Source organism: Melospiza georgiana, chromosome 16 (assembly GCF_028018845.1).
Source record: "Melospiza georgiana isolate bMelGeo1 chromosome 16, bMelGeo1.pri, whole genome shotgun sequence".
In the NCBI taxonomy this organism is placed as follows: Eukaryota; Metazoa; Chordata; class Aves; order Passeriformes; family Passerellidae; genus Melospiza; species Melospiza georgiana.
In genome coordinates this window covers 15,881,421-15,903,815 of record NC_080445.1, presented here as the reverse complement: position 1 = coordinate 15,903,815, position 22,395 = coordinate 15,881,421, and the positions used below count along the sequence as shown (strand labels likewise).

The following is a 22,395-nucleotide window of genomic DNA, read 5'->3' as shown; positions in this document are numbered from 1 at the left end:
GAACAGTCGGGTTTTCTTCTCTCTTTATTTTAAACAAAGCTAAAAAAAACCCAAAAAAACCCCAAACCAAAGTAAACCCCCAAAGAACACAAAAAAAAAAAAAATCCAAAAAACCCCAAAAAAGTGTCCTTTGCTCTGCCTGCCCACACTGGGTGGCACCAAGCTACTGTCACCTGCTGAACCACAGACCAAGAGCTGAACTTTAGCCCCACTGCTTTGTCCCCAAAATTCACCATGTATGGCCCTGGCTCATCCTTCTGCAGCATCAGCTATCGCTCCTACAGAGACCCCTGTGCTGCCAGGAGCCTCATCTAAACAGGGACACAGGGAGACAGCGAATCAGGGAGTCAGGGCAGGGGTGCTGCAGGTCTCCAGGGCACCTCACCCCTGGCATGGTGAAGGATGGGGAGGGCAGTGCCAGGCGTGGGGCACAGGACCCTGCTGGCTCTGTCCCCATGCTGCCAGCCCTGTCCCTCCGGGCACGGCAGAGCCGCTCTGCCACCCGTGACAGGCTCGGGTACCTTGACACTGGTGTCTTTGGAGAGTCCCGTTTCGTACTGAGGGCACACCCTCAAGGTGACAGAGCCCGGCTTCTTCCCCTGGTCGGCCAAGCCCCCGGGCTGCTCCGGCTGCTGCTCCGGCAAGTCCTGAGTCCACTCACGGGAGCCCCGGCGGCCGCGGCGGCGCTCGGGGCTGGGTGTGGAGCCAGGCCGCAGCCGGAGCTGCCCGCCCGGGCCCGCGCTCCTGCTCTCGGCCGGGGAGCTGTCCACGGAGCCGGGGCACGACTTCCTCGGGGCAGGGCAGTGCGGCTTGGGGAAGTCCAGGCTGCTGGTCCGGACGCAGTAGGCCTGTCGCTTCTCGGTGATGCGCAGCAGCTCGATCTGCCGGCTGGGCAGCACAAAGTCACTGTCGTAGAGCTTGGCGGGCGGCCGGGGCTCCTCGGGCGGGGGCGGCCCTGCGGGGCCGGTCTGCAGCTCGTGGCTCTGCAGGACGTCCGGGGCGCTGTCCCGCAGGGTGCGGGCCCCCCTCCGGCTGCAGCACTCGGGCCCTGACGTGGAGCACACCAGGTCCAGCTCCTTCGGGCTCTGCGCCCGGCTCGAGTCGTAGTCGCTGTCGGTGGCCAGGAACACCTCCGAGGAGCCCTCCTCGTCCGACAGGCCGTGCGAGTCTGCCGGGGGGAGAGCAGCAAAGAGCGGCTCAGCCTGAGTGTGGAACCCCTCGCTGAGGGGAATCCAGGGAAGCCTCTGGGGTTTACCCCCTTGTGACGCCCCTAAGTTGCTCGGCCCGGCACAGGCAGGGAGGGTCTGCCCCCCTGAGACCGACTGCCCTGGGTGTCCACGGCTCCAGCCCTGCTGGCGCCCCGGGCACAGCCAGCCCGACCCCCCGAGCCCCTGCCCGGGCACAGCCACCCCGACCCCCCGAGCCCCTGCTCGGGCACAGCCACCCCGGGCACAGCCACCCCGAGCCCCCGAGCCCCTGCCCGGGCACAGCCACCCCGAGCCCCCGAGCCCCTGCTCGGGCACAGCCACCCCGGGCACAGCCAGCCCGACCCCCCGAGCCCCTGCTCGGGCACAGCCACCCCGAGCCCCCGAGCCCCTGCCCGGGCACAGCCACCCCGACCCCCTGCCCGGGCACAGCCACCCCGAGCCCCCGAGCCCCACCCCGGGCACAGCCACCCCGAGTCCCCGAGCCCCACCCCGGGCACAGCCACCCCAAGTCCCTGAGCCCCTGCCTGGGCACAGCCACCCCGGGCACAGCCACCCTGAGCCCCCGAGCCTGGGCAGCCCCTGAGCCCCCAGGCAGGAGCTCGGCCCCTACCGGAGTTGAGCTTGCGGCTGGTCTCTGGTGACAGCACTGGGGACGGAAGGTAGTCCAGGTGGGACGAGGAGGATCGCGTTTTCTCCTTCGCTGGCCCCCCGGCCTCGCTGAGGAAGCCACTGAGAGAGATCCCACAGGAGGGCTGCTTGTAGCGGGCGTGCTGCAGGACATCCATGATCCAGCGCATCTCTCGCCAGATCTCCTCCATTTGCTGCCAACAGAGGAAATGGAGGAGCCCTTTCACACAGCAAACGACAGCAAGAAAGTGCCATGGCAAAACACAGAGTCTGTACACACACACAGATCTCCCCAGAGCTCTGGGGGAATCCCTGAGCTGGGAAATGCAAAGAAAGTGCTCTCAGGCAGAAGGAGGATGCAGCTGCTGGTTCAGCAGCAGTGCTGGTGACAGGAGTAGTGTGGGATGCTCTTTTGCAAGTCCATCCTAAAATGCACTTGCAGGCCTTTTTCTAGCAAGGAGGGCATGTACACTTTGGGTGTCTCCTTGGGATTTTTAATGTGATCATTGTAGTAAGAAGTTGCTCGATAAAGCAGCTGCAGCCTGGAGAAGAGGAGGCTCCAGGGACACCTCAGAGCTCCTTCCAGTGCCCAAAGGGGCTCCAGGAGAGCTGGAGAGGGAACTGGGACAAGGGATGGAGGGATGGGACAAGGGCCTGTAGTGACAGGAAAAGGGTGAATGGCTTCCCACTGTCAGGGGGCAGGATTAGATGGGATATTGGGCAGGAATTGTTCCCTGTGAGGGGAGGCCCTGGCACAGGATGCCCAGAGCAGCTGTGGCTGCCCCTGGATCCCTGGAAGTGTGCAAGGCCAGGCTGGACATGGCTTGGAGCAAACAGGGAAAGTGGAAGGTGGAACTGGATGAGGATTAATATCTGTTCCAACCCAAACCATTCCATGAATCTATGAAAGACCAACCTGGTGCTACCCATCAGCAACCTCAGAGAAATCCCCCAGGGCTACCAAGACCAGGGAACAGCCTGGGTGCAGATGCTGCTGCCTGTGTCCTGGCAGGTCAGGGGCACTGTTGAGCCTCCTCCCCCCCATACCTGGATGTAGTCCTGAACCTGCTGGTGCCTCTGCTTGGCAGTGGCGAGCTCGGCATCGGAGAAAGCCTCCCTGAGGCTCTGCTGGGACAGGAGGGACTCCAGCTCCAGCAGGGCGGACACCTGGCAGTACTGTGTGATGAACTCCCGGCTGTACGTGAAGAAGTGCACTGGGAGAGGAAACGAGAGGGGGGATGAAAAACATGAGGTCCCATGCTGTGGATGCCCTACAGCCTCCTCCCTGTCACCCAAGATGAGGAGGCAACACTCATTAGTCCACCTGGACAGCCCTCAGTACATCCCTGCATGCCTCCTCCCCAGGGAGGGAGGGAACTCTAGGCACCCACCCCCCTGCCCAGCCCAGCTCTCAGGAGGCCTCAGAGAACAAGGGGACCAGCAAAGTTGGGTTTTGGCATTCCCTCTCCTCACCCAGCTCAAAGATCTGCAGCGGCAGCGTGAGGAAGCCAGAGCGAGGGGTGTAGGGGTTGTTCTGGCCCGGAGCGGTGCAGACGTCGTCTGATGGAGGCAGCAGCAGCAGGAAGGAGACCTGATCCCCAAAGTCCAGCACCTCCTGGCTGTACAGACGGAAGTCTTTGGCCTGCAAGAGGATAGTGCAGGTAACAGCTGCACACATCACCTGGAGGGGCCTCTGCCCAGTCCTCATGCATGGAGCAGTCCTCAGGGACCACCTGCAGCCAGGGGACACTGCACCTTCAGCACATAACCAGAGGCTCCTTGCTTCTGGCATAATCTGCATAATCTCATCACTTCTTCTCTAATTTTTCCTGAAAGCTTCAAAATTTCTGGTCAAAGCCACCACAACAGGGTGTTGAAAACGTGCCACCAGTGATGGTTCAGCAATGAGCAGGGAGGTGCCCTCCCAGCTGCCCAGCCAGAAGCACATACCTGTCATTGGGGCTGCTGGATTGTTGCTTCCCAGCAGATACTTGGCATGATGGAAGAAAGTTTCTCCCCATACAGTCTGCCCCCAGGGGCTGCAGCTCCAGCCCAGCACTGGCCAGGGACCAGCCTGCCTTGGAGGGGCAGAGCTGGGTTGGTCTCGTGCTGCCCAGGACCACACCACGGGCAGCAGTAACAACCCAGATTTGCTGTTGCTGCTCTGGGGGTACAGTGTGGGAAGGACAAACAGCGCCTGTGGACACTGTCCCTGGGCAGGGCACACTCACCACTCACAAACCTTTTGTTTGCACAGCACTAAAATCTGGGCGCTCCAGCCTCACAAGGAGAGCCAGACATGCAGTTCCCCAGCTGCTGCAACCACCAGCACTGTGCTCACAGCCCCATCACCTCCCTCTGCCCAGGCCTTGGCTCCTGCCTCTACCTCTTGCAGTGGGATGTTCACCAGGGTCATCAGCTCCTTGATGGCCACTTGGAGCTCCTGAAACAAGGGGTTCTGGGACCTGTCAGTCTCTGGCTCTGTGGGAACAGGCTCCTCCACGCTGGCCATCTTCTGCAGCCACTCCCACTCCTCCCTGCAGAAGGCCAGAGACAGACAGGTGAAGGAGGGAGTGGTTTGGGTGGACGTGGATACAATTTCTCTGAGAGCCGTGTTTGCTTGGCTGTTCCTCTCCCAGGCAGTGCAGCATCCCCAGAGATTTGGGAGAGGTGGAGGTAGAGAGGGAACTTGGTTTGTTCTAGGCTGAATCAGAAGCACAGAATATGCTGAGCTGGATGAGACCCACAGGATTGTGGAGTTCAGCCCTGACCCCACCCAGGACACCCTAACAACCCCATGCTGTGCCTGAGAGCGCTGCACAGCGGGGACAGGAGGGGATATCACACTGCTGCTGAAGCAGGAGGTGATGGATGCTGTTAGCCTGGCTGGGACAGGGGCTCTCACCATCCCCTGCAAACCCCACCTGGAGATGTTGGGGTTGGAGCGGATCTTGACGTGGCACAGGATGTTGGGGAGCTGCTCTGGCACCAGCACTCGGATCTGATCCACGGCACTGCACAGCTTCAAGTAGCCCAGGTAGAGCCCCGGGGAGAGGGCATGGCTGCTCCGCTGGTGATAAGCCAGCTTGTCCTGGGAACAAAGACACTGCTGGACCGAGCAAGTCCTCACAGCAGGGCTTGTGCTGATGCTGCAGCACAGCCAGTCCAGCTGGAGAAGGGGAGCGGCACAGCAACACGACCCGGTGCTGCCAGCTCCAATCTGGCACCATCTGGATGCCTCCCCTTGAAACAACAGGAATTTTGGAGCTGGCTGGGCTCTGCTCCCCCTCTGCTGTGACCCTTGCAGGCCGAGGGGAGCAAGGAGCACTGGTGTTTCCCAGAGGAGCCCCAGCACAGACCTGCAGGGAGATGAGCAGCGTGTCCAGGGCCGTGGGCTCCTCGGGGGAGGACACGGACTTGCGGCCGCTCTGCAGCTTGCAGATGGGCACCCAGCGGACGCTCTCGAAGGTCTGGTTGGTCTTCACCTCCTTCAGGGTGACGATGAGGATGTTGCCCTGCTTGTCTTTGATGGGCTCAAAGAAGACCTGCCCCAGGTCCTGGATGCCCAGCAGCCCCTGTGTGACGGGGTGAGAAGGCAATAAAAGCAGAGGGTCAGGGGACATCCTGGAGGCATGGTGGGTCTGGGCAGCTGAAATGTGCCTGCAGCTGCCTGCTGGAAATCAGTCTGCCCAGAAAAGCACCCTGTTGATGCCCAGCCCCTCTGCAGGACACTGCCATGACAGCTGGCACCTCACTGTGTCACGTCCAGAGTCCTGCTGGGCGGACGAGGCAGGGACACGCAGTCATGGCCTGCAGATCCTGGGTTTATCTGACTGGGGTACATCTGCATGCTGCTCCCAAGGGAGCTCAGCCTCCAGCATCCCACTTAAAGTGATTGTTCCCCCCAGGCTGACCCTCACCTGCATCTGTGAGATGGCCAGCAGCATCTTGAAGCGCGTCTGCAAGATGCAGGAGCAGGAGGACTGGGACACGGTGACACACTGCCGCAGCCACAGGATCTCATCCCACATGCACGACACCTGCACACACCACAGTGTCACTGCTGCTGCAGCTGGGCCACACCAGGGAGCTCTGGGGAACTTGTTTGCCTCTCTGAGCTGGGTCAGGAATGTGCATGGGCATGCAGCACCTCAGCAGGGGTGCAAACCAATCCCTGTGCCACAGGCACTGGGGTGCCTGCACCCGAGGGCAGCCCTGAGCCACGTCCACTCAGACACCCATCTTCATCCAGGACTGAAACATCAAGCTTGAATACAAGTTGGCCAAGGTGGGGAGGGAGAAGAAAGCACTCTCCATCAGTAGATAAGGATCACCCAGCAAATTATTTTTGCCCTGAGCTGCCCACATGCCCTTTCCCTAAGTCTGCTGACATCAGAGGAGCTGCCAGCTGCTGCCTGTGCATCCTACAGCAGAGGCAGAGATGCCATGGCAGGATGCTGAGGGAAAGCAGTTCAACAGCCACTGACATCCCTGTGGACAGGCAGTGCCACCCGCCCTGGCACACAGCCTGCTCAGTGTTGCTCTGGTCTGTCACCCATCTTTGGACTTGATGAAATGCCATTCCCTGGAAGTTTCCTGGTCTGTGCTGAACCCCAGCAAGAAGCAAGTCCACAGGCTGCCTGCACTGCCAAGCCCCAGTGTCCAGGCTGGAGGGGCAGAAGTGTTGCCTGATGCCTGCCTGGGTCACCTTGGCACTCCTGGCCCTCTGCCCAAGCACAGGGGCCCTCACCTTGGTGAGCCAGAGGAAATCCTGCATGAGCAGGCAGGAGTAGGTGTCATCAATCTCCACCACGGGGATCTGGTCCTCGTGGGTCACCAGGATGTTGTCATCCTTGTAGAAGATGGCTGTCAGGTAGAGGCCCCTGCAGGGGAGAGAAGACAGACTTCAGTGCCACCCCAGCTGCCAGCTCCATCTCCCAGAGGGTCCTGAGAGAAGAGGAGATGTCCCAGTCCCCACTTCTCTCCAACAGCCCATGGCAGAAGAGGCTGGTGGCTGGTACGGGAGCAGGGACAGGAACCCAACGTGTCCCAGAGACACCACGGCCCATGGACCCTGCAGCACATGGGACAGAGATGGACCAGGCTGTGCAGGGAACACTCTGGGTCTGGACAAGGTGGGGTGCCAGGTGAGCCCCAGAGGTGATGCAGGGATCTGGGCACCAGCACAGCTTGGCCAGTCCAAACAGAGACACCCAGAGAATCTCTGATCTCTGGGCCATGGGACTCATCTCCACTGACTCCACCAGCCACTCCCAGTGCAGCCCCTGCTCTGAGCACCCCCAGCCCCCAGCGTGCAGGCACAGCTCTCAGGATGGGCAGCTCTGCAGCTCTGCTGGGACAGGGGCTCTCACCACCCCCGAGCACCAGCCTCTCACCGCTTCAGTGTCTTGAGAAACTTGCTGCCAGGGTGGAAGAGGTGCTTGAGGCTCTTGGAGACTGAATGCTTTCTGCTCTGGGGCTGGTTCTTGCAGGGCTCTGTGGAGCAGAGAGCAGAGGATGCTGCAGCAGGAGATGAAGAGCTGATACCAACCCTCTGCTGAGGTCTCCACTGCTGAGCTGTCTCCCTGCCCTTCACATCCCTGGCACAGAGCTGTTCCTGCAGCACCCAGCTCTGCAGATCACACCAGCACCCCCAGGGCTCAGCTGCCCCCGCCCCAGCCTCCGTGGGGCACCGTGCTGTGGGCTCACCGTGGCAGATGCAGTGCTGGTGGACAGTCTTCACCTGGCCCAGGAGATGGTCCAGGGCCTCGGCCTGGCCCCGCCGCCGCGGCGCCCGCCCGTCGTACTCGCGCCAGTCTGTGGGACACAGCAGCGTCACCCGGGAACCCTCTGCCTGTGCAGGGGCACCTCTGGGGCACGAGGGCTCCATCCCCTCCTCACACACCCCCTGGGTGTCCCCCTCATGCCACAGCATGGCAGCACTTGTGGGTGCTGGGAGATCCCCAGATTTGTGCCCCTCTTCCCAGGAACACCCAGCTCTGCGCAGCACCCCGTGGCCACCAGCCTCCCCACAGCGTGGCAGGGACACACCAGGGGCAAGGAACAAGGTTCTGTCTGTTGCTGCTACACTTCACTGGCCTTAAAAAATAAAATTCTTTCCAGTCTCTTCCTCCAGGTCTTTCCCAGTTACTCCAGATGAGCGCTGGAAGCTGGGCTTACCTCGACAAACACATAAATAAACTCCTGCCAGCTCCACCCGCTGTGGGACAGCAGCAGGACCCTGAGCAGGGCTGGGGACCTGCCTGTCTTCTCCCTCAACTTCATATTAATTGCTTTAAACACCCCATGTCCTGCCCGCTGCTGTTTTCCATGGAAAGTTCAGCTCTGTTAACTTTGGCTGGAACTTGCCGCTATTTTTAGTAGCTTTAAAAACACCCAGGGAGGTGCCTGACCATATTCTGCTGGGCCAGGGAGGGATCTCCACTGAAGGGAGAAATATTACTGGCAATAAAAATAAATAAACCCCACTCCTGTCTGATTCACTTCGGCCACACTCAATTGATGCCACCTGGATCGTGGTCACAGGGAATGTGACCTGTGTGAGGTGGCAAATGGGCTTTAAAGTGGGTGCAAACATGACAGGGACAAGATAAAGCCACGATAGTAGACTGCTGTGCCCTTGCTGTGTGCATTCCTAGACATGCAAATGGATTTTTGGTGATTTCAATGCTCTGTGGATCTGCAGCCAGAGCTGTGTGCATGGGGCTGCACATCTCTGAGCCATTACTGTTCATCTCCATCTGCTCCCAGTGGAGCAGCCCTGCTCCCTGGGTGCCTGCAGCATGGTGGGACAGGACATGCTTCCATGGCCTGATCCTTGGGACAAGCTCAGCCTCCCCTAGGGCTGCTCCTTACTCATTTACAGCACCACTCCCATGGGACACCACACAGGCATCTGTTTTGGGACTGGTGACAAGTGGCAGAGGCCATTCTGGAGCCCCCTTAGTGCAGAACTTCACCTTTGGGCTGCTCCTCCCAGCTCAGTCCTCCTGGCCCTTCTCCACCCAGCCCCCTGGGGTTCCTTGTGGCTGTTTCATGACACTTTCCCTAGGGCCAGCATGGGGAGGAGAGTGCTGACAGCCCAGAGCTGGTCTCAGTTGGGGTTTGTGACCCCCATCTTAGCTCCATGCCAGGGAATGCAGGTCCTTGGGTGTGGGCTGGATGGGTGGCACAGAGGCCACTGCCACCCAGGACCCCTCTGAGTCCAGGCTCTTTGCCACCTCCCAGCTTCCTCCATGGGATGAGCTGATCCAGGTGGCCTGAAATGGCTCAGACTTTCCCAGGTGCCAAGGGTAACCCAAGGCTGAAAACTCACTGTTTGCAAAGCCCCTGCTGGCTGCAGGCAGCACCCCAGACCCCAGGCACAGCCTCCCTCCTGGGCCTGAGACCCCAGACTCTGCCCCAGCTCCGCTCGCTCCCATCCCAGCAGTGAGAGGGACCCCTGCATGGCACAGGGGGCTGTCCTGCCCCCCCTGCCCCACGCTGGCCTCCATGGGGGCATTGCCAGGGGTACTCACTGGAGGGGATGGCGAAGGGGGGCGTGGAGGCTTGCGGGGGACCCCAGCCCTTCATGTTGTAGGCAGAGACGCGGACGTGGTACGCCGTGCCCTGCAAGGAGAGCAGCACACTCAGCACACCCCACCCCTCCCAGCTTGGCAGGGAGGCAAGGGGCATTCCCCCCAGCCCTCTGCTCCAGTACAGCACGAGGAGCTCTCAGCTAGAGCCCACAGCCCAGTCACTGGCTCTCACCTCCCCTCCTTACAAAGCCCTTGTTATGAGGCACTAGAGAATCCCTGTGGCCCTGCTGGGTGCGTTTGGGGCACACAGAGGAAGGACTGGACATTGCAAATGTCCCTTGTCAGAGATGCTCCAGCCTGAAAGACTCAGTGCTTCTGTGGCTTGGGGTGCTGGCGATCCCCTGGGACACGTAAGGATCCAGCCCCTGGAGACAGGGAGCTGGCCCAGCACTGTCAAGGGCTTGTAGCACAGTGACAGTGATTAAAGCCTCTGATTAAAGCCCAGCCAAGCTGCCAGATGTTGCCAGGCCTCCAGGCACTCATGAAGGTGGCAGGAGCCTGTGAAGCAGCTCTGAGAGTGTGATTGATGGGCTTGGTGCAGTTTCTTGCAGTGATGCTGTTCCAGGCTCTGCTCGAGCCCCTCCTACCACACCACAGACAGCCCTGGCACTGTGCTGGGCCTCAGCCCCTCTCACCTCACCTCACCAAGGGGTTCTCTGCTCCTCAAATCAGTGCTCCCTGCCTGCCTACCCCTGCTAAGGCTGACCCCATTTATCCCAGCACCTGCCCGTGCTCCCATCCTGAGCTCCATCCCACCACAGTCCCCGTGTCCCTGGTGCTAGCCCAGGCATGGCTCCTGCAGCTCTCAGGGAGATAAACCAGCAGGGAGCCACAGTCCCACCAGCCATGACCTTGCCAAGCTCCCAGAGATGAAGATGGGGCTGGTCCCCCCTCTTGGTGACACTGGGGCTGGGCTGAGGGGTTGGACTGTGCAGGTGGCAGAGGGCTGAGCACTGATTTACTGCCCAGGAAGAGCCTGGATGGAGACAGGAGTGGGGAGGGGGACAGAGGATAAATCAGAGCTGGGTGAATGGGCCCATTCTGGCTGTCACTGCAGTCCCCAGGCACCCTCTCAGGGAGGTGCCCCACTGTCAGGGCTGCAGCCATGCAGGGATAGACAGATGCTTCTCCCAGCCCCACGGTCTTGGCTCTGCCCAGGCTGTGCCCATGGCACACAGTGTGGCACAGCCCTACTGTTCCTGCTCAGAATGATCACAGAAACAAAGAACCATTGAGGTTGGAAAAGGCATCTAGGATCACTGAGTCCAACCACTGCCAAGGCCAGCACTAAACCATGTCCCCAGGTACCAAATACACATCTTCTGAACATTTCCAGGGATGGTGACTCCACCACTGCCCTGGGCAGCCTGTGGCAGTGCCTGATCCCCTCCTCATGGGCTGCACTATGGCCTTTTCCCAGCTGTGGGCTCTCCCTGCTGAGCCCTGCCCGCTGTGGGCACTCACCGACACCAGCCCCTGGATGGTGAAGTGCAGGTCCTTCAGCTTGTCAATCACAGCTTCTCCCAGCAGTGGTGAGAAGGTGGGGGAGCAGCTCCACTCCACTGCAAGGACAGAGACCCCAAGGTGCCATGAGGCCCTGGAGGGGGGCCACCAGGGCTGGGGCAGCACGTCAGAGAGCAGCTGCAGGGGGACTGCAGACAGCACAGGCAGCGGAGTGCAGGCATGGAAAAGGTGATTCATGGGGGGGGAAGGTCATGGGGAGCTGCTGTCCTCACCAAGCCACATAAGATGGGCTCAGCACCTCTAATTGGTGGCTCAGAAGTGGGGGATGGAAGAAATTCTTCCAGAAGCCAAAAATATCTGGTTTAAGTGGGTGAGGGGTGCATAACAACAAAGTCTTCTCAGAGTTCAGGATGAGGGGGCAGCCAACAAGCGACACCCCAAATTTTGCCTTGGTGCAGGATGATTTTTGGTCTAGCTCAGAGCATTTGGGTGGTGGCCATGCTGTCCAGCAGCTGTGGCTTCCTCTGTCCTCCAGCATAAAAGTGGCCTGACTGGGGCTCGGCAGCACTGCCTATGGCTCTGTTGTGTTGACATGGGGTGCAAGGCACCTGCTGTGGCTGTGTGACTCTGCCCTGCTGCAGGCATCCCCATCCTTACCTTTGTACTTGGTGACAACGGCTGAGTTGACACTCAGGGGCTCCCAGAAGGTCACCTGCAGTGAGGTGCTGCTGGCCACAGAGAGGTGGACGCTGCTGGGGGCATCTGGCACTCCTGGGGACAGAGAGGGCAGGGGCTGCTACAGCCATGACGGTCACTCTGAACCTCCCTGGGTCCCTCTTGGGCCCCTCCCCGGTCCCAGGGACGTATTCCCTGATGGAACATGTTCTCCCCTCCATGCACCCACACTGCAAGCCTGGCCTCAGGGTGCAGGTGATGGGAGCTGGTGCCATGCACTGCCCCAGGCCTTCCCCCGGAGCAGGGACAGCCCCAGGCGCGCTGCGGGCACTCACGGGCATGCTCAAACCCTGCCTTCATGCGCTTGTACAGCCGGAACCGCCACTCCCAGGCCTTGAGCTGCTTCTCCTTCTCGGAGCAGTCGGCGTGGGGCGCCTCGTTCACCACCTGCGCCATCAGCTCGTTGACGCGCTGCTCCGCCTCCCGCACCAGCGTGGACAGGTGCAGCGAGCGGCTCTCCAGGCTCACGACTGCGGAGGGAGCACACGGCCGCGGGCCCAGGAGGAAAGGGAGGACAAGGTGGTTAGGGCAAGCTCTGCCTCTGCTGGGAGAATCCCCACGCTGAGACCCCAGCTCCTCTCTGTGTCCCGCTCCTGGGGCTGATTGAGTGCGCAGTTCCCCTGCAGCCCTGCTGCAGCCTGCACCGGTGTCCCAGAGCCCAGTGGTCACCTCCCCACCTTCATCCACTGCCTGGGGTGCTGCACTGCACCACGCTGCAGACCCAGGTGATGGGCACAGCACGACTCCCGTCCCAACTCACAGTGTGGGCTCTCCTTCGCTCCCGCCTGCAGCAGGGCCCTGGCGATGGGAGCATTGTTGGTCATGATGGCGATGTCCAGGGGCAGGAGCCCCTCGCTGTTGGGGGTGTTGAGGTCCAGCTCCTCAGGGCTGTAGTGCTTCAGCATCTCCTGCACCCTGTCAAGATCCTGCAGTTCCACGGCCTCAAAGAGTGCAGCATTGCTCTGGAACTGGGTGAAAGGAGAAACGCAGCTGGGCTGAGCATAAGGCACCCACCTCCACCCCACCACATACCCTGGACCCTCACTAGCACCCCATGAACCCAATCAGGGAGAGGGTGCCCTCATCCAAAGGGCTTGTGAGCAACAGCTCTTTGCAGACACATCTGGATGATGCCAAGCGAACTCCTGGACCACCTCCAACTGAACTGCTACAGCTTCACTTAACACAATCTTGTGCTCCCACCCAGGCTCCAGCACCACCCACACAGGGACCCTCTGTCCCCTCTGGATGGATCCAGCCCCCACAGACCCTCTGTTCCCACCTGGATGGATCCAGCCCCCACAGCCCCTCTGTCCCCTCTGGATGGATCCAGCCCCCACAGACCCTCTGTTCCCACCTGGATGGATCCAGCCCCCACAGCCCCTCTGTCCCCACATGGATGGATCCAGCCCCCACAGCCCCTCTGTCCCCTCTGGATGGATCCAGCCCCCACAGACCCTCTGCTCGCCCCTGGATGGATCCAGCCCCCACAGACCCTCTGTCCCCTCTGGATGGATCCAGCCCCCACAGCCCCTCTGTCCCCATGTGGATGGATCCAGCCCCCACAGACCCTCTGTCCCCATGTGGATGGATCCAGCCCCCACTGACCCTCTGCTCCCCTCTGGATGGATCCAGCCCCCACAGACCCTCTGTCCCCACCTGGATGGATCCAGCCCCCACAGACCCTCTGTCCCCTCTGGATGGATCCAGCCCCCACAGCCCCTCTGTCCCCACGTGGATGGAGCTATCAGGCACTGACCAGGTAGGACTTGCGGAGCTTCTCCTTCTCCCCCCGTCCCACCAGGCTGCCCTCGTCGAAGGAGGTGTAGTTGACGCGGAATTTCCCGGACAGGTTTCGGTAGAGCCTCTTGGCCGCGTTTGGTGAGGAAGGGCCTGGTGGCTTCCTGGCCTGCGCCAGCTGCAGATCCCGCATCTGCTGGGTCATTTTAGGGGAGGATGACCTGGGAAAAAAGCCACGAGGGAAATGAGGCATGGAGGATGTGCCAGAAAGGCAGAGGCACATCTGTACTGTCAGGACCAAGACAGCAACTGGAGAGCCAGAGCACTCCCAGGCAGCGCCAACGTGAACGGCTGCAAGGTGAACATTGCTGCCAGTGCCAGCAATGCCCTCACCCATCTGTTTTCAGCTGAGGCAGATCTGTTCCTAGCTGCTGGCCCTGCAGGGGTGCCAAGGGGCTCATATGATCCCTGCAGGTAAGACATTTGCTTCCAGACACAAGCTGGGATGCCCAAAGCAACCTCAGGCTGCTCAGCTCTACAAATGGTCTGGATCCATCCCAGCAGGGCAATCTCTCCACACACCCAGTCTCCACCATCCAGCTCCTACAGAGATCTCAGCCCCCTCAGCAGTGGAGGCTGCAGGGCCTGGCAGCCCCAGACCCGTGCTGGGTGACTGCTGTCCATCACCATTGGCCTGGGACAGTCTTGTGTACCCTCTCCACACCCACCTCCCACAGGAACCCTGCACTGAGCACCATCCCTCTGCTCTTTGTGGTACATGACTTTTCTCAGAGTTGTTATTCCAGCAAAGGGCATTCTCTGGAAGTGAAGTGGGAGCAGGGAACATTAAGGGCCATTTCTAAGGGCATCCAGACAATGTCAGGTCCTGATAGGGACCAGTGACCCCAGTCTTCTGCCCACCAAGAGATCCTGGCTTTACAGCTGCTCCTTACCTTTTCCATCCATTAACCTACAAAACCTTTTCTCCTCTCTGATTATAGAATCACAGACTGGTTTGGGTTGGAAGGGACCTTGAAGACCATCTAGTTCCAATGCCCTGCCATTGGGACATGATTTTGATTCTTACTTTCAAGATCTACCAGTCACAAGGAAAGCTGGTGTCTTTTCTGGGGCTCTCCAGAGTGGGAGCTGTTCCTTTCCCTGCAGTCAGGGCTCTCCTGTCTCCATCAAGACCTCTTCCCACCAGTCAAAATCCCTGGCTTTGCATGAGTGTGGCCTTGCTGCTGTGTGGGGCTCTTGCCCATGAGTCATCCCCTGCGGCATGGAGGGTTTCCACTGCGTCAAACATCTGATCCCCTTCTTGCTGGAGCTCTGGCACAGCTCCCAGAGAGGAGCATCAGGTCTGAGGAGCATTTAGCATGGCTACACTTAACACAGTTTCTCTCAGTTTTGGCCCCATCCCCCTGTGTATAAGGTCAGATATTTAGGGGCAAAGTCTTCGTCCCCTTGCTTTATTGGTTAAATATCAAGTGTGATAAAAGCATGGCATTTGGCTGAAGGTCATGGCAGAGCAGCCCAGCGAGGCTGTGCCTGGGGTAAGGATGTTTATAAAGCCATCATCGTGAGACAGGATATTAATAACCCCTCGCTCTGCGCCCTTCGTCGTCCTCATTTCAGATGAGGCACAGGGGGCTGCAGAAGGACTTTAATGATTTTACCTTTTATTACTGTGATATTTAAGAGTGGAAAATGCTGCTAAGGTTGGCTCCTGGCAATCATTCATCTCATCAGCTTCAGCCTGTGGATTTAGAGGGCTCCAGCGTGGCCCAAGCCACAGTGTCAAGTTGCTGCCCTGGGTTGCTCCAGAAATGGACATTATCTGAGCACAGGGCTTCATGGATCAGACACCGAGCACCAGCCACACCAACCAAAGGCCCATTTGCAAAAGCAGACAAGTGTTTTGTCACTTCAGGTGGCAAAGTACCCCTGAGCACCCACGCTAGAGTGGGTGAGTTTTGAGCAGCCGAGTCCTACTTGTTCTGGTGGGAAGGGAGGGAGCAGCACCCAGGACTGTGTCACCATGGTGGGAGACACCTGCACAATGCAAGGAAGGGTGGAAAACCAATCCTATGGTCTCTGGGGCCTGCCTGGCTCTGACATGGTGTCCTCAGCCTGTGCACACCACGTGTCATCATGCACAGGGAGCAGCTCCTGGCACAGCCTCTCCTGAGGGCTCCTCATGCCAAGGGCGCACACACAGAGCACACAGAGCACACACAGCACACACAGAGCACACACAGAGCACACACAGCACACACAGAGCACACACAGCACACACAGAGCACACACAGCACACACAGAGCACACAGCACACACAGAGCACACACAGAGCACACAGAGCACACACAGCACACACAGCACACACAGCGCACACAGCGCACACAGAGCACACAGAGCACACACAGCACACACAGCGCACACAGCGCACACAGCGCACACAGAGCACACACAGCACACACAGAGCACACACACAGAGCACACAGAGCACACACAGCACACACAGCACACACAGCACACACAGAGCACACACAGCACACACAGCACACACAGCACACACAGAGCACACACAGCACACACAGAGCACACAGCACACACAGAGCACACAGCACACACAGAGCACACACAGCACACACAGAGCACACACAGCACACACAGAGCACACACAGCACACACAGCACACACAGAGCACACACAGAGCACAGACAGCACACACACACACACACACACACATCACACACAGAGCACACAGCACACACAGAGCACACACAGAGCACACAGAGCACACACAGAGCACACACAGAGCACACACAGCACACACAGCACACACAGCACACACAGTACACACATCACACAGAGCACACACACAGCACACACACAGCACACACACAGCACACACAGCACACACAGAGCACACACAGCACACACAGCACACACAGCACACACAGCACACACACAGCACACACAGAGCACACAGAGCACACAGAGCACACACAGAGCACACAGCACACACAGCACACACAGCACACACAGCACACACAGAGCACACAGAGCACACACAGCACACACAGCACACACACAGCACACACAGAGCACACAGAGCACACAGAGCACACACAGAGCACACAGCACACACAGCACACACAGAGCACACACAGCACACACAGAGCACACACAGCACACAGAGCACACACAGCACACACAGCACACACACAGCACACACACACACATCACACAGAGCACACACAGCACACACAGCACACACACACACATCACACAGAGCACACAGAGCACACACATCACACACAGAACACACAGCACACACAGAGCACACAGAGCACACACACAGCACACACAGAGCACACAGCACACAGAGCCTTCTGCAGAGGGCACAGGGCTGCAACAGCAGCACAGCTCTGCTGTCACTGCTGCACAGACATGAGAGAAAAGCCACCTGCACCTGAGCAGGCAGAGCTGTGCTGGCAGGAAGAGACAGGGAGGCAGGTCCTGACCCTCAGGAGAAGCCTGAGATGCAAAGCACTGCCTGGCATATTTAGGAAAGAGAACTGACTCAAGAGGTTCTCCAGCAAAACCTTGCCCTTTCTCTTGTGTTTAAGAGCTGACTGCTGCCCAGGTTCTTGTCTCTCCTCTCCACCTCCAGCTGCTGCTCAGAGGTGAAGGTGCCTCTTTCAGCAGGCTCATCAACAATCCCTGCAAATTGCACTCTCTCAAAGGAGGCAACAATGCTCTCCCACACAGAATACTCTTCCCTCCATGGAAGCTGGAGCTTGTAACAGATCCCTGCTCCATTCGTGCCTGCAGAATCAGGCTTTAAAATGGAGCGGTGCTTTGGAGAGAAAGTCATTTGTTCTGCCAATTAAAATACACAGCAAATGACCCAGTGCAGGCAGACTGCACAGCTGGGAGGAAGCTCTCTCAGAGATGGCAGAAACAGAGACAGAGAAATTTCTCACTGTTTTCCCTCCTCTGATTTGCTTTTAATGAGAAGTAAAGAGATGGAAATTATTCAGTGCTCAGGAGTGAACATCTATGTATATTAAACCAGCTGCCCCAAAGATAAAAGAGTTTCCTGCCCTGTGGTTATGAGTCATCTGGACTCGGTGAAATGCTCTTGATTTATCTACAGCTAAACTTTGCCCTGGAGCAACTGATAGCTGAAAACAGCACCTGCAGGTGTCCTGCCCTCAGGGGCCAAGCAGCCAACACCAGCTCAGCCATGGCAAAGCCCCGTCCTGCAGGGAGGTGTGGGAGGAGATCCCACCTTCTCTGCCTGAAGAGTCTCAGTGCAGCCAAACTAAATTTATCCCAGCCACAAATGGGTCTTGTTGCTAATTACTGTCCTGCAGCCTGCAAGCAGAGGACAGGTGCTCTGCCTGCCCCAGCAGTTCAGCTCTCTGTGACCATCAGGGAGGTGATGATCAGGTTTGCAGTGCCATAAACCCACACACCAGCAAACTCCATCACCCTCTCCAAGGAAGAAGCTGGGGTTCTGTGGAAGGATGAGCTGGGACTGGTCAGATCCATCTGGGGTCAGTTCTGGAACTCCCATGGCTGGAGCGGATCCAGAGAAGGGAACAGAGCTGGGAAGGGGCTGGAGCACCAGGAGGGGCTGAGGGAGCTGGGAAGGGGCTCAGCCTGGAGCAAAGGAGGCTCAGGGGGGACCTTGTGGCTCTGCACAGCTCCTGCCAGGAGGGGACAGCCGGGGGGGGCAGGCTGTGCTCCAGGGAACAGGGACAGGACAAGGGGAAATGGGTTTATGTTGTGCCAGGGGAGGTTTGGACTGGTTATCAGGAAAACCTCTTCCCTGAAAGGGTGCTCAGCACTGGCACAGCTGCCCAGGGCAGTGGTGGAGTCACCATCCCTTGAGGGATTTAAAAGTGGATGTGGCACTTGGCAGTGCTGGGTTAATTGCTGGATTTGATGATCTTAAATGTTTTTTTTCCAACCTTAGTGATTCTAACTGTGATTCTGTCTCAGGAAACCAATGCAATAGAGGTGGTTTTCTTTTTTTAAAAAAGTACGTGAGAATGGATGAGCATAAGGCATCTTCATTTTTTCCCTTCCTCCAGCATCAAACACAAGCAAATCCACTGGGTACTTTACAATGTGGTTTATGGATATTCTGAATGTTAATGTTTGCAACACTGCAGATTTGGCCTAGTAAAAAGTGCTAATAATTGTTGCAATTTCTTGATTTTAAGTGCATTTTGTAGAAGGGCGTAGCCCCTCCAGTTGTCCAGCTGAGAACCAGTCCCTGACAGCCAGGGCTGCTGTGCCTCTGAGAGCAGAGCCAGGGGCTGGACAGCCCTGCCCAGCAGGCACCTGGACAGGCAGGGCATGGCACCCTGCCCACAGCTCACCAGGCCAGACATTGGGAAGGAATTGTTTCCTGTGAGGGTGGGCAGGCCCTGGCACAGGGTGCCCAGAGCAGCTGTGGCTGCCCCTGGATCCCTGGCAGTGCCCAAGGCCAGGCTGGGCAGGGCTGGGAGCAGCCTGGGACAGTGGGAGGTGTTCCTGCCATGGCAGGGGTGGGATGAGCTAAGTGATCTTTAAGGTCCCTTCCAACCCAGAGGAGTCCATGCTCCCAACACATGGCTGGTGGGGGTCAGGGTGGCCATGCCAGAGCCCCAGGAACAGCTGGGAGCAGCTGGGAGCAGCTCCTGTGCCAGCAGTGCTGTGCTGGGGCAGTGCCCTCCCAGGCTCTGGGTGCCCCAGGCTGGCAGTGGGAAGGGACAGCTCGGGTGCCTGCCCAGGGTGGCAGTGAGAGGGCAGGCTCAGGCACAGCAGCTGCCATGAGCTCACTGTGCACTGCAGCCCCTGGGTCACTGGGGGTGGCTGTCACTGCAGGGAGCTCCCACCACTCCCTGGTGCAGCAAACAAGGAAGCAGCAGGGCTCTGTGCGTGAGAAAAAGGGAGCCTGGAGGAGGGAGGATGAAAGGTGCTGGTGGCTTTCTAAGGACAAGGGCTGGTATTGGGAGCAGAAGAGGGATTGGGCCCTTGCAGAGTTTGCTGAAGCCTCACAGCTATGTGGATGCTAGTGGTGTGTTAGCACAGGATGCCAGGGATACTCTCCTGAACCATGCTCCAGCTCAGTCCAGAGGGGTATCGAGAATGGAACAGGAGCAGCCCAAAACCCAGTTATCAGGGGGACACAACCCACTGCAGCCAAGCTGCCCCCAACAGGGAGCTCACAGCAAGAGGTGACCAGCACCAAGCATGGGCAGCAGGGCAGAGGGGCAAATCTGCCCCACTCAGGTGAGACCCCACCTGCAGAGCTGCCTCCAGATCTGGGCCCCCAGCATAGAAAAGTGAGTCCAGAGCCACAGAGATGCTTCAAAGACTGGAGCTGCTCTTCTCTGGAGCCAGGCTGGCAGAGCTGGGGGTGCTCCCCTGCAGAGGAGAAGCTCCAGGGACACCTCAGAGCCCCTGCCAGGGCCTGAAGGGCTCCAGGAGAGCTGGAGAGGGACTGGGGACAAGGGATGGAGGGACAGGACACAGGGAATGGCTCCCACTGCCAGAGGGCAGGGATGGATGGGATATTGGGAATGAGGAATTGTTCCCTGTGAGGGTGGGCAGGCCCTGGCACAGGGTGCCCAGAGCAGCTGTGGCTGCCCCTGGATCCCTGGCAGTGCCCAAGGCCAGGCTGGGCAGGGCTGGGAGCAGCCTGGGACAGTGGGAGGTGTCCCTGCCATGGCAGGGGGTGGAACTGGATGGGCTTTAAGGTCCCTTCCAACCTGAGCTGTCCCATGACTATGATCCTATGAGATCAAGTGGCAAAATCAACATACAGGTGTTTCCTGAGAGAAAAACCTGAGTGTGAGAGGTCCCTCCACACCTGAGCACACTTGGTCTGCCCCATGTCCAGGGCTGTGCTCACCCCTGTGCAGCAGGAATTCACAACCACGGCCATGGACACTTGGGCACCAACCCTCAGAGCAGCTCCCCCACAGCCATGGGGACAGCAACAAGAAGTGCCGTGTCCTGCATGAAGAGGAGCTGCTGATGTGTTTGCATTTTCCACTCTTTTTGCCCAAGCATAAGTAATTTTTCATGACTGGCAAAACAGAGGCTGGATTAAACATGGAACATGAGTAGGGGAGCCCTTCCAAAGAGTGGGATTTCATAACCCACCAAAAAGCACGCTCAGAACGAGGACCAAATGCCATGACCAGCATCCCTGCAAGGCAGCAGGGCTCATGGAGCAGCAGGCACAGCAGTTACCCACCCTGGGCTGTGCAGACCACCAAGGCATTTAGGTGCTGTGCAGTGACCTGGCCATGCAGACACGGAGCAAAACACTCCTGCTCCACAGAAACACCGTGTGCCTAGAAAATGCACGTGCCTACTGAAACCTGGGTCCAGGGAAAGGCACCAAAGCAGACTTTGTTTATTTGTTTGTTTGTTTGTGTTTCCTCCAGCTTTTTTCTTTTCTCCCCACTTGGCAAACCTGCTGGGTTTTGTTTTGAGTGGAGCTGAAGCGAGCATGCCTCTTTTGTTTAGCAATAACAACTAACTTATATAGACGCTCTCCTGCCAAGACATTTTTGTTGGAGCTCCAGAAACCCAGCGCTGTTAGACCCCAATGCTTGGAGGAGCTCAGCGTGGTGTCAGGCCCCTGGGTCAGGGCAGACCTGCCTGAGCAGCAATGGCAGCACCCTGTCCCTGCTGTCCCCACGCCGGGCACACACGGTGTGTCTGTGCTGCCTGAGGAGCTCGTGGCCCCTAGAGCAGAGAACACCCCATGGACACCCAGCCTGGCACAGCACGGCTCTGCAGGGGAAAGCTGACTCCCAGCAGCTCAGAACCCAAATGAAAAGCACATCCAGGGTGAGATCTGCAATGTGCAGCAGTGCCCAGTGCCCTGCACCTCTCCAGGAGATGGAGAGCTGCATTCCCCCTCGGAGCACTCCTCCTGTGCCATCCAGGCTGCTCCCCAAATCTGCAGGGTTTTTGCATCCTTTGGGGAGGACTTGCACTGGAAACACATGGCAAGGACCCCCCTCACCCCCAGGTCCAGTCCTCACTCAGCTGTGGCAGAGGGCACTGACACAGGCTGGACACAGGAGATCCCACAGCACAGGGCTGGGGTCAGCAGTGTCCTCCTGAGCACAGCCATGAACCCTGGCACAGCACAAAAGAGCTGCCCAAATGTCTCATCCCTACTTAAATCACAGGCTGAATCTGGGAAAGACAGAGACTTCAGGACTCCAAGAGAAGTCTGGAGCCAACCAAGTAGATCACTTGCTGACAGTGTCCCATAAAACACCCCACTGCTGCAGGCCCAGCAGTGCCCTTGGGGAGGAAGGCAGCAGAGACGCTTGAGCAAACTCTGCTGCCACACAATAATGCTGCTGCTTCTTGCTTTTCTTTATTTTTTTCATTAGACCTCCTGATCACTACTTAAAAGTGAGACCAGAAGGATCTTGTGGTTCAATGGCCATGAAAATGTAGCCCAAATCAGACCTTCACTTGCAGTGTCCCTGTGACATGTGCCATCAGGCAGGGCTGCCATCACAAAGCGCCACTGTGCTGGCCGTGCCATGCAGGGCACCCTCCTGCACACACACCTCACACAGCACTGCCAGGCACGGGGCACCTCTCCTGGGCACTGTGCTGCTGAGGGGCATGGCACAATGACTGCCTCACCAGCCGAGGCAGGCAGCCCATAAGCAACACCCTGGGCTGCAATGAACGGGCACTAGTGGGCACAGCCTGGCTCCAGACACCCCAAACCATCCCTTGGGGGAGGAAATTCAACATTTCAGAGGCTCACACAGTCTCCACCCACACATCTGGGTCAGGAAGGAGATGCTGGAAGATTCTATGCCCAGCCCAGCTCTGCTGATTTTACTGTTTTCACAAGGATTTACCCCACAGAGCTGCTGCGTGTCCTGCCCAGAGGTTCCTACCTAGAATATCCACAGAAAATCCACTTTTCTGCTTCTGTGCTACCAAACTTTTGTGAGGATGGAGCCGAGTAGTCT

At 58.5% G+C, this 22,395-nt stretch overlaps 1 protein-coding gene across 5 annotated transcripts in view; it reads right to left on the bottom strand.

Annotated features, from left to right (window-relative positions):
• LOC131090189 (ankyrin repeat and fibronectin type-III domain-containing protein 1-like) overlaps nt 1-22,395 on the bottom strand; it is a 200,240-nt gene that overhangs the window by 2,954 nt on the left and 174,891 nt on the right. For all 5 annotated transcript variants that reach the window (XM_058035382.1, XM_058035381.1, XM_058035383.1 and 2 more), the window contains 17 exons: nt 13,392-13,593; nt 12,393-12,600; nt 11,908-12,102; nt 11,555-11,668; nt 10,898-10,995; nt 9,374-9,464; nt 7,545-7,652; nt 7,232-7,331; nt 6,586-6,718; nt 5,756-5,875; nt 5,195-5,410; nt 4,760-4,926; nt 4,222-4,372; nt 3,309-3,477; nt 2,883-3,049; nt 1,819-2,029; nt 522-1,168 (listed from right to left, as the gene is read on the bottom strand). In XM_058035382.1, coding sequence (XP_057891365.1) covers nt 522-1,168; nt 1,819-2,029; nt 2,883-3,049; nt 3,309-3,477; nt 4,222-4,372; nt 4,760-4,926; nt 5,195-5,410; nt 5,756-5,875; nt 6,586-6,718; nt 7,232-7,331; nt 7,545-7,652; nt 9,374-9,464; nt 10,898-10,995; nt 11,555-11,668; nt 11,908-12,102; nt 12,393-12,600; nt 13,392-13,593 — 3,097 coding nt within the window. The remainder of the gene's footprint in view (nt 1-521; nt 1,169-1,818; nt 2,030-2,882; nt 3,050-3,308; nt 3,478-4,221; nt 4,373-4,759; nt 4,927-5,194; nt 5,411-5,755; nt 5,876-6,585; nt 6,719-7,231; nt 7,332-7,544; nt 7,653-9,373; nt 9,465-10,897; nt 10,996-11,554; nt 11,669-11,907; nt 12,103-12,392; nt 12,601-13,391; nt 13,594-22,395) is intronic.